This window comes from Ictalurus punctatus, chromosome 5 (genome assembly GCF_001660625.3).
Source record: "Ictalurus punctatus breed USDA103 chromosome 5, Coco_2.0, whole genome shotgun sequence".
NCBI classification, from domain to species: domain Eukaryota; kingdom Metazoa; phylum Chordata; class Actinopteri; order Siluriformes; family Ictaluridae; genus Ictalurus; species Ictalurus punctatus.
In genome coordinates, this window is record NC_030420.2 from 29,189,951 (window position 1) to 29,202,051 (window position 12,101).

The window sequence follows — 12,101 nt, forward strand, 5'->3', positions numbered from 1 at the left end:
CTTAAATGGTTTGGGGGCTAATTGGGGATTTTGGCGGCTCTTAAAAGGTTGTTCACAGCACTATACAGTAATATGGGATGGGATATTTTTTTTTATGGGACACTGACTATCCCATAACCCATTATATACAATTATACTATTACAGTATATAATGAACCACACTTGGAAAATGTAAAGTCTTAAGACATTTACTGGTATTAGCAGTGTTGCAGTTTGAAATAGGTATTTCTGGTTACTTGCATTTGGAAACCCATTAACATATCATTTCATCTGCAACATCAACAAGATTAGACATAGTATGTCTTCAAATTATCGTAGCTTGGAATGAGTGTTTTATCCAGACAAGGTTTTAAGAGTGATATTAAGTAGTTCTAAGATGAAACTTTTTATTGAAAAGTCCTTGAAAAGTGCCATGTTTTCTATGCTTTCTCTTGTCAAATGCAGAAATTGAAGCTAAATAAGCCTCTATACAGTACGTATGTCGTGGTTTCCTCCTTCATGTCCCGGTTCCCATACTTGCAGATGCCATGTACTCGTGCTTGTTTTGGCTTTTTGTCCTAGTCCTGTCTCTGCCCTGTCCTTTCATCGGTTTGTTGGCTACTTGTGTTCACCTGTTCTGTGTTAGTCCTTGAGAAGTTTTTGTCTATGGATGTCCTGCGGTTTGTTTTTAGCATTGTGAAGCCTTATCATACTTTTCATAACGTTAGGTCAGAGTCTAGCTTTCTTGCTTGCTCTATTTTTCCTCGCCTCTTGTTTGACTTTGGTAATCCGTTTTGATATATTAAATTGATACTATTTAAAAAAACGTTTTACTGCCACAAGTTACAGGGAGGTGTACTTAAACCCAACCAGTGTGCCAAAGCGTATATAGTCAATTTAGCTCATTGGAAAACTTGGTATTGACATCTCAGTTGTATTAGACCCAAAAAAAAGGCCATATTTCATCCAATACAGTCTCATGATTAACATTTCAAGGGTTTACCAGAAGAGAAATTATAGAAAAAGCTAAGGGTAAGCTTTAGTCAGATTTAATGTTTGTAGTTTTACTTGCAACTTGCATTTTGAATGGGGTTGAATGAAATCTCCCTTGTTTTTTAGCGTGATGTTTGTTGCTTGATAATATCAATCGACAAAAACATTATTTAACCACATTCATAAGAGGTTAACCTTCTATCAGCTTTGCTGCATGCATTACAGTATACACATCAACATGTGATTCTAAATAAATGTGCTACAATATGAATGACCTATCAAATGTATCATTTTATATTTCAACATCATTTTGTCATTTTAGACAATAACATATGACCTAATTTCATTGTACCATGTGCCAGGACACCCTTGATAAATAGATAAATAAAGGTAATGTATTTGAAGATCATACAGGTCTCTTTGCCCCAAGCGTAGCCAGCCAGAGCACTCATAGCCTCGGGTTTGCCTGAATAAAAGAATACACATCTCCATTGATTTATTATCCAAATGTAGCAAATATTTGAACGGTACACACGTTGCTGATGTTTAAACAGTTCACTTGTTTGGAGGTCTAATTTATTCTCACAAGAATCTCACACTCATATCAGACTGTGTAATAATCTTCTGAATCAAAGCGTAATGTTTGGGTGTAATCACAATAATTACAGTTAGGGTATTTAGATTGTATCAGTTGTTCATGCACATTTTGTACTATATTTTCCTAAAGTAAAACACATTTTGCATACATAGTTACACGCGTTACGCTGTGCATGCTGGCATATTTGCCGTATACATTAACCAAGGTTTATTCAAACATTATATTTTTAAACGTTTTTAAAATTGTAATAAGTAAAAAATCTCTTGCTCTAAAGATTGCTAAAAAATCATTTTACACTTGTTTAATTTTTTTTTTTTTTTTTTTTGTAAAATAAATCTGTACTGAACAGATCCGTTACCTTTTTTAACCAAAAAAAAAATCGTCACTGTGACTATAAAAAGTTAGCGTACCCCTGGTCTACATTACAGGGTGTCAGTGTTAAGGAATAAAACTGTTCTTTTTGAATAAGATGTGTGTACGTGTTTTGCAGAGGAGCAGCGAGACAGTCAGCTCTACTCTCCTTTTCTCTCCATGCAACAAAACAGGGTCATTAATTTTTAATCACAGTCCTCCGTCTGTGTGGCTGCTCGCGGGAGAGCTTTTGGGAAAAGTGTCTCATATGTGGAGGTGTTCCTCTCACTCTGTCACACAATGGCAGGGAGAAGAGCGATGAATAGGGAGAGGAGGAGAGAAAGGTGATAAAAGCTCAGCACACACGCACACACACACACACACACACACACCTTCTCTCTCTCTAGAGGAAAGAGTTTTGTGCCTGTAAGCTCTCAGGTCTTGGTATGGGGTCTCTGAACACCTGGCATGTGACTGACAGACACATTAGCTCTTTGACACACCCACACCTACTACTTTTTTGCCTCAATAAATAACATTATTATTTAAAAACTGCATTTTGTGTTTACTCAGGTTGCCTTTGTTTTATCTTAGATTTTGTTTTCATTTCTGATACAATTTAGTATGACATATACATAAAAAAAAAGTATGCATTTGTAATAGAAACAACGATTTTAAAAAGTATCATTTTTAATATATTGGTCATGTCATGCAATTCTGAGAGTGTCAGATACTTCGCATCTTATTATTCCGTCAGCTTGTCTATGTAACTTTTTTGACCTGTTTTAACCTCTCCATCTGGTTTCTGCTCTTTCCCTCAAAAAACGTCACATCGTACACATTACCGTTCATCACTGCTTTCACGTCCAGCTAACCAAATAGCCTCTCTGGGACCGACAGACATGTGGTGCATCCAGAAGGTAGCACAGACTATGAAATTAATTGCCTTTTGAAAAAAAAAAAAGTTTTTTTTATTTTTTTTAATCCTAATACCAGGCTGCAACTAGTTACCTGCAAAACAGAGCTCATATCTCACAGTAAGACACTCAGCATCTGGACCTGTAAACATAAGAATCAGTTCTTGGGTGGATAAGCTTGACACTAAACTAATTTGAGTTTTTTTTTTCCGAATCATGTTTGGTAAGTATTGCATGGTCTAAGCTTTCACTTAATTTACATATCACATTTCTCAGCATAAAGTACTGTTGAGGTTTGAGAACAGCACCACAGAACATCTGGATTAAAAAAAGAAAAAGACTTCCACTGGAGCAGAAAAAAATTCGAGTATGTTTTTTTAAATTTATTTACATACTTGGTATCTGCATAAAACTGGAGGACGTTAATTCAAGTGGAGTGTCTTAGTATTATCCAGTGGAGAAAGGGGCGGCTTTAAACAAAAACGAGTGAGGATTAATGATATGCTTTGTGAATACTGAACGAGGTCATGGTTTATTCAGGAAGATCAGGATTGCAGATAGATCACAGATAAAGACCGCATTATAACTACTGATATGTTCACGGTGCATGACAACTGACTGGGGACTGCATTACTGTCGTGCTTTCTCTCTATCTGCTCGAATGGAGTCTCGCACTTATCAAAATATATTCACGTAATAAATGGTATTGAGGAGAAAAGGAGTAAGATCTCAGACGTCTTCCAGGATTATTTATGTAATCCAATGGAATTCGTGAAGCATAGCTATGGAGTCAGTGATTTACTAATATTATTATTATTATTATTTTATTTATTTATTTTTGGTTACAATGGTAAAAATCACAACCACCACTGATCAATACCTCCATATCTCAATATGTCACATCTTGGACGTAATGGAGGTGAGGACAGATGCAAGTACAGATAAGAGCTTTTAATAAAGAGAAGCAGGCAGACAAATCCAAATCATGAGACAACAGCGTGGTCAAAAACACGCAATGGGTCAGGCGATCTGCAAACAGGCATAAAAGAGGCGAGGCAAGAATCGCGAACGAGAAACTGGTAACAAGATCACAGAACATGAAAGAAAACGAGGAACAGGGTACAAATTCTTGGTATGGTGACAACACTCAATACTTTGCAAGGAGTGAATGCCTCGAAAGTCCTTTTAAACTGTGGTGTGATTGTGTGTGAGATTGGATGCAGGTATGCGTGATTAGAATGAATGTGAGTGTTCTGGGAATTGTGGTCCATGTTTATAGGCCGCAGTGCAGGATGGGAAATGTAGTCACTGGTTTGCTGTGATATGACACAATGACTCAAAAGCAAGAAGACTCATATATAATGTCAGCTGAGACCTAACGTGTTCTGTCTGTCAATAAATAAGCAAAATATTACTGTATACATTAAAACAACAAGTATAATATTTGACTCCATCCATCCATCTCTTCTTCATTCAGTAGTCCAAAAGTCCATCAATTTTGCACTTGTTGCTTAGCAGTCATTAGTCCCATCCCTGACTACTATGCCTTGTTTCCCTCTCATTAGCTTGTGTAAATCCTCTGTGTTTCTGTGTATCCTTGTAAAATACCGCAATGCTTTATACCTTCAATGAAACCAGCCTGTGGTTTTGTGTGTCTTGTATCTCCTGTTTCCTCGGTTTACGATTATAGATTTGTTCCACTTTAGCCAATCTACTGTGATTTGGCCCCTGCTATGGACACTTTTCTGGTTTTGCCTCAGTAAACTTCACACTGACATATCACTGATAGTCACACTATGCAAACAATAATTCAGACAGACAGGTTTCACTGGGGGCCTCACACCTACAGGGTCGGGGGTTTGATTCACACCGTGGGCCTGTGTGTGCGGAGTTTGCATGTTCTCCCCGTGCTGCGGGGGTTTCCTCCGGGTACTCCGGTTTCCTCCCCCAGTCCAAAGACATGCATGGTAGGCTGATTGGCGTGTCCAAAGTGTCCGTAGTGTATGAATGGGTGTGTGAGTGTGTATGTGATTGTGCCCTGTGATGGATTGGCACCCTGTCCAGGGTGTACCCCGCCTTATTCCCGATGCTCCCTGGGATAGGCTCCAGGTTTCCCGTGACCCTGAAAAGGATAAAGCGGTATAGAAGATGGATGGATGGATGGATGGATGGAGGTTTCACTGGGCAGTTTAACCAAGGTTAACAATATGAAGGTTCAGATTTTATTGTACATGTTTATTAGCTAAACATTTGATGAAAACTGCATGACTTCAGGGCCAATATTAACCATAATTGTCAAATAAAATGTCCTTCAATCAACTTCGAAAACACGCAGGAGAGGCCAAATGACACCCCTTTCTCGTTATACTTTTCTGCTAAATCAATAATCAACAGCCAAGTATTCATTATAAAATTATTCATTCTTGCATTAGGTGTAATCAGCGTGATTAGCAAGACAAAACCTAATTTCTCTTAAGCTATTACTAATGATCTCGCTAATACCCCACCCCCACTCTGTACCCCCTTGCTGTCTGGCAAAAGATACCAGATTTTCTGGGCTATTACTGCTAGATTCTGTAACAGCTTCTCACCTTGGGTGGTCAGGCTCCTCAAAACCTGCCAATCACCACGATTATTCACATCCCTTACTTGGACTGTACTCACTGACCGCTGTCTTCTAAACTTTATGCTTACTACAAACTATACACTTCACACTGTATACATGGATATGGTTGGGATGACAATAAAAACCTGCTTGAATTGCATTCTGACTCACACTGTTCCATCTCAGTCTGAAGGTGTGTTTTGGTGTGCAGTATTTTCTAGGTTTGTTGTTGTGTTTCGTTTGAGGCGTGCAGGTGTGTTTCATTTGAGGTGTGCAGGTATGCTTTGTCTGAGGGGTGCATGTGTTTCATTTGAGGGGTGCATGTGTTTCATTTGAGGTGTGCAGGTATGCTTTGTCTGAGATGTGCATGTGGGTTTTGTCTGAGGTGTAGGGGTATGTTTCATTTGAGGTGTGCAGGTATGTTTCGTTTGTGATGTGCAGGTATGTTTCATTTGAGATGTGCAGGCATGTTTTGTTTGAGGTGTGCAGGTATGTTTTGTCTGAGGTATGTAGGAGTTTTTGTCTGCAGTGTGCATGTATGTTTAGTTTGAGGTGTGCAGGTGTGTTTTATCTGAGGCATGTATGTGTGTTTTATCTGAGGCACGTATGTGTGTTTTGTCTGAGGTGAGTATCTTTGTATGTGCCTTAGGTGTTCATTCGTGCACTGTTAGAGCTGTGCAAGTGTCTTTGTTTTAAGGTGTGCAGATGTAAATTTTCCACTAGAATTGTCTAATGAATTCTCCCTCCCTCATGTGATTCAGACAACAATGCCAGGGACCGTATATTATGCGTCTAATATATTCAGGCTGTATTAACACGCTCTGCTTGTCACACTTGCACCTCCACATGAGTGACAAAAGATTCTAGCTGTTCTTTGAAAATGCAAGGCTGTGAAATATAAAGGAAGTCGTTCAATAGCAGCCAGCTGTTTGAAAGTAAGCAATTGTGAAATGTCATAACACAAAACTTCACAAACACCCTCACACACATAAAAGAAGAGACGGAATAAAACAGACAGCAGGAGATATGCAGATATGGGGAAGAAGAGAACAGAGAGTAGAAGATGCGTACAGTGAGTAGCCATGCTTTTCAGCAGAGTGTGTTGTGTACATCTCAGGAACTGGATTTCAGTCGACCAGACAGGAGAGGAGGTAGAGGAGGAGAAACATGATCACACCATGTGCTTCAACAGAAGATAGGAGAGGAGGAGGAGGGGATGGAGAGAAAGAGAGGGAGACAGACAGACAGAGAGAGAGAGAGAGAGAGAGAAAGCACAAGTTCTGGCATCAGAGATCGCTGATATCCTTCCCGGAGAATAAAATTCTCTATTGAATATCATGTTTGTTTATTCAAATGCTCTCCACTCTTTTCCAAATCCCACAAGAATACTCTGGACTGGCTGTTAGTGGGAACAATTATCTGAAGTGTGCAGGTCTGTTTTTTTTAAAGTGTGCAGGTGTGTTTTGTCTGAAATGTGCAGGTATGTTTTGCTTACACTGTGCAGGTGTGTTTTGTCTGAAGTGTGCAGTTGTGTTTTGTCTGAAGTGTGCAGGTGTGTTTTGCTTACACTGTGCAGGTGTGTTTTGTCTGAAGTGTGCAGGTGTGTTTTGCTTACATTGTGCAGGTGTGTTTTGTCTGAAATGTGCAGGTGTGTTTTGTCTGAAGTGTGCAGGTGTGTTTTGTCTGAAGTGTTCAGGTGTGTTTTGCTTACATTGTGCAGGTGTGTTTTGTCTGAAATGTGCAGGTGTGTTTTGCTTACATTGTGCAGGTGTGCTTTGTCTGAAGTGTTCAGGTGTGTTTTGCTTACATTGTGCAGGTGTGTTTTGTCTGAAGTGTGCAGGTGTGTTTTGTCTGAAGTGTGCAGTTGTGTTTTGCTTACATTGTGCAGGTGTGTTTTGTCTGAAGTGTGCAGGTCTATTTTGTCTGAAGTGTGCAGGTCTGTTTTTTTGTGCAGGTGTGTTTTGTCTAAAGTGTGCAGTTGTGTTTTGCTTACATTGTGCAGGTGTGTTTTGTCTGAAGTGTGCAGGTGTGTTTTTTTGTGCAAGTGTGTTTTGTCTGAAGTGTGCAGGTGTGTTCTGCTTACATTGTGCAGGTGTGTTTTGTCTGAAGTGTGCAGGTGTGTTCTGCTTACATTGTGCAGGTGTGTTTTGTCTGAAGTATTCAGTTGTGTTTTGTCTGAAAACATTATTACATACTGTGTCACTAATGCCAGCACAACACTCACCGCACATTTAAAAACAGTTCATCAAGCAAAAATTGCGACGCTACCTCACATAACATTTGATAAGAGAACGCTACAGCTCACAGCAGAAATACCACCCAAAGTCTCTTTCTCACTTTGTGTTCGAGATCGCAATTGTTAACGTCTTCATCAGGAGAGGATAAAGGCTATGGCTACATAAAGTCGCCTCATCCAGGCATTCACTTGCTAATTTTGTATAGTCTGTATTAATACACATAATTCAGTTTTTCAGCCTAGTTAATTAGCCTTCTGTGCAAGCATACCATGGAACTGCACAGTACATTAGTGCTTTCACTTGGGCTAGCGAAGGAAATTATGATTTCTCCACCCCTGGAATGGATGGCTTATTTCTTCTAGTCACATTCAACCCAGGTTTATTTACATCACTGTAATTGACTTCATCTAAGGCACCTTTATAATCTAAAAATTCACAAACCCATATAACTGACAATAAAGACTCTGAGAAGATCTAGTGCGTATTCACAGTGCATAATAAAATCACACTGCTGAATGTTGTTGTTTAATCGTACAAGGAGGGTGCGAGGACCACTGATGAGGCGCTACTGGATATTCAGCAAAGTCGCTAATAAGCGACGAGGTGTCACTTTCAGCACAATATGCTGTGAAGTGCCATCAGCTTCATTAATGCATGAACACTTGTAGCAACTTGGAACTGCTGAAGCAGCTCCGTTACCATTTTATCTACAAGATATTTCTAACCATAAAGTTATAAACAGAAAGTCATTACATTACATTACATTAATGGCATTTGGCAGACACCCTTATCCAGAGCGACTTACATATATCTCATTTATACAACTGAGCAGTTGAGGATTAGGAGCCTTGCTCAAGGGCCCAAGAGTGGCAGCTTGGTAGTGCTGGGATTTGAACTCACAACCTTACGGTCAGATGTCCAACCACTGAGCTACCAAGTGATAAATGATAAGATACATCTCCTTGGATTGGGTTCAATTGGAAACAGAGGCAACAATTCAACAACATCTGACCTTGTCAAGTGGTTTGTCACAGGTGTGTAGATGAATTCAAAGCCTTCTGATTCAGGACTGCCCTGGATTTCAGGATAATGGACCAGGTTTCAGATTACAAGCATTAAAGAATGTCTTTTCATCTTTCCAGATAAGGAAAGATCAGGGACATGCAACGAATCTCCTCCTCAGAATAACTAAAAACTTTTAAACTAACAATGACCAACTCATTAAATAAGAAACCTAAACTAGTCTACCGTAAATGATTAAATTACAGAGCAATATCACGCTTCACCGTTATCTCCAAGATCCTTAAAAAAACCTAACAGTTTAGCAGCTATGTGTTTGAGAACTGTTTGTTTGAGAGCTCTGTGTGTGAGTTTTTACAACGACATCCACTTAGCTCTGTCAAACCTATTGAGTATGTCTATGTGACAGACAACTGGTGTGTAAAAAATATGTCATATTTTTAAACTGATGTGTAAACAGGCGAGCAAAGTGACTCATTTATAACTCTGATACGTAAAATAGTCCTTCTCTGCATCAACAGATACTGATTAAAGACTACTAATATCATATTGTATTGTGTGAAGGTTTACACTCCTAGTATTATTGTTATTTATTAGCATATAATGTATCATCTAAACTTTATTACATTTATGGCGTTTTTGGCGGACGCCCTTATTCAGAGCGACTTACATTTTATCTCGTTTTATACTGAGCAGTTGAGGGTTAAGGGGGTTACGGGGGTTGCTCAAGGTCCCAGCAGTGGCAGGTTGGTAGTGCTGTGGTTTGAATTCACGACTGTCCGATCGGGAGTCCACTGCCTTAACCACTGAGCTACCATTGCCATTATTATTATTATTATTATTAGTAGTAGTAGTAGTAGTAGTAGTAGTAGTAGTAGTAGTAGTAGTAGTAGTAGTAGTAGTAGTAGTAGTAGTAGTAGTAGTAGTAGTAGTAGTGTTATTAGGGATGCATCAATACCGATACTGGAAATCAGGTACTGGTCCGATACTGTGCTGATTTGTGTTTGTAAAAAAAATCCTCCAATCCTATCTGATAAGAGTAGAGCAATGTGTTCATGCTGAGAAACTATTGTGTGTGAGAGCACTTCAGTTCTGCGAGCACTGAGCGCTGTGACACATGCATGTCCTTTCACCTCACTCCCCAAAGTCTCCTCATGAGTCATGGCACAATTCACAGCACTCTGAGCTCATTACATAAACAAAAACAGTTAAATACAATGTACCATGGCACCCATGATTGCTGAATACTGGGAAGGTTACTGACTTCAGTATCAGTATCAGTGCCAGTATCGATGAATCTTTCAAATATCGTTATTATTATTATTATTATTATTATAATCTTATGTACAACTACAACTGTCAATCTCTCTCAACCGTCCAACAGCTGAGCTGCAGCTCTGCTGTGAGTTTGTCTTTGCTGAGGGCAGCGTGGCCTCTACACTCTCTCTTTCTTATCTTCATGACTGTGTACTCTTTATTTTCTCCCCTCCAGCTCACCTCTTTGAACTCATAGGTTAATTGCGTTCAGCTTCTTTGTGTCTTATTGATCAGAGATCAGAGGAGCTCCAGACTCATCATCATAAACAGCAGTCAGATCCTAGAGCTCCACCATCATGCAGAACCATTGGGTTCTTTAGCCCATGGCAGGGAGCGTATTATTGGACATCCAAACAAATATCAGTTAGTTTCGCAGACTTGGGGTCAGTGTCAGATGCCAGGCTTCTTTATAACCTGCTGCAGGAAATATCATTCAATAGTGACATTCAGTGACAGACCTGTCATTCCACATTATTGGTGCCTTAGTCTTAAGAAAATGTGCACGTGTTTCCCTGGAACTTTGCAGAATAAAAAAGAAACTGGATTCGTCCCTGAAACAGAACCATTTTGCATCAGAATCTGTCAATGTGTGACTTTCTCCAAATTGTGGTCCTCATAAAATGGAGGCACCCTTGCAGAAAATTAAAGAAAATACTATTAATCTTGCATATATTAGATGTATCTGATAGTAACAGATAATCAGAAACACACACACACACACACACATTTGTGCAAGAAAGTGAAAGGAATATATTTTCAGGGAAGACTGTAAAAGACAGTTTTTGCACCTCTGCCTTCTGAAGTATCTCATCTGTCTTCACGTCTATCCCTGCACACACCACCACCTGTTTCTGCCATATAAAAATGGCATAAAAATGGTGTTACTGTGCATCACAATATTCTATACCAAGTTACTCTTTTCTTAATTATCTACAATACATCAGGGATGGAAATATCAGGCAATTTGTTTTGGGTGTGTCATCAGTAGCCATTTATTCAGTCTGTTGTTCTCTAACATCATTATTTTTAATTAACGGTAATGGTACCAGCCACGACATGACAGGAAGTTAACAAGACCTGCTTCAGCCTTTAACTTTTAAGGTATGATTGCTGATAATGAACTCCAGCCAATAATTACATTTGGACTGAAGCTAACTTCGTAATATGTAAAATAGAATAACTTTGTAATATGTAGAATGTAATAAAACAATGCCTTACCGAGCCAGTGTTCCCCTGTGATCTTCCCGAAGCCCTCTCGATACGCGGCCCAGTCCCTGAAGAAATTTACAGAACCATCCTCTCTGCGCTGAAACACCTGAGGGACATAAATAAGGAAGGCAAAAACATTAGAAATTTTCATCTTTATTTAACGAGGGCAGCCCCACTGTGACATACAGCATTAATAAGCAAATAAATCTGATGTTTGACTATGTACATTTGAAAGAAAAAAAATCTGTTACGATGAAATGATTACCCAACAAGATATTTATATGTACGTTTTCACTAGAGGCGGTATTTATTATGCATCTAGTGCAATTGCACTGTTTGAACACCAGAGGTCCCAATCTGCAAAACCCATAGAGTTAAAATGTATAGAGAGCACGCTGGGCCGGATAGCTCTGGATGACGACACCCTACACATATTACATGATATAGGATTTCATGACAACGTTTTGAGCATTAAAAATAACTCTTCAGTAGCTTTCAAAGAACACCAGCTCAAGAAAGCGATCACGGAAGCCGGTCATTTTAGCTGATTTTGGAGCTCTACTACAGGTTAATATTATGCCTTAGATGTTTCAATCAATCGTTTCCCCCAGGTAACAGAGAGCATTTATAAATGTATTTATTTTTAAGATATTGTCAATCAGTAGTACATTTTTGCTTACATATTATTTAATATGCGTACAATATTAAATCTCTGTTCATAGCAATTTTTGAATGATTTAGTTTGATATAGACACAATGCACATTGTTTTGCATTGTTTATGATACAGATATATATATATATATATATATATATATATATATATATATATATATATATATATATATATATATATATATAAAAGTAGTCTTTTCAG

The 12,101-nt window shown here is 38.7% G+C and overlaps 1 protein-coding gene across 1 annotated transcript in view; it reads right to left on the bottom strand.

The window, feature by feature from the left end:
- Nucleotides 1-12,101, bottom strand: part of fibcd1a (fibrinogen C domain containing 1a) — a 92,018-nt gene that overhangs the window by 12,856 nt on the left and 67,061 nt on the right. The window contains exon 5 of the mRNA XM_047155720.2: nucleotides 11,236-11,332. Within this exon, the coding sequence (XP_047011676.1) occupies nucleotides 11,236-11,332 (97 nt within the window). The remainder of the gene's footprint in view (nucleotides 1-11,235; nucleotides 11,333-12,101) is intronic.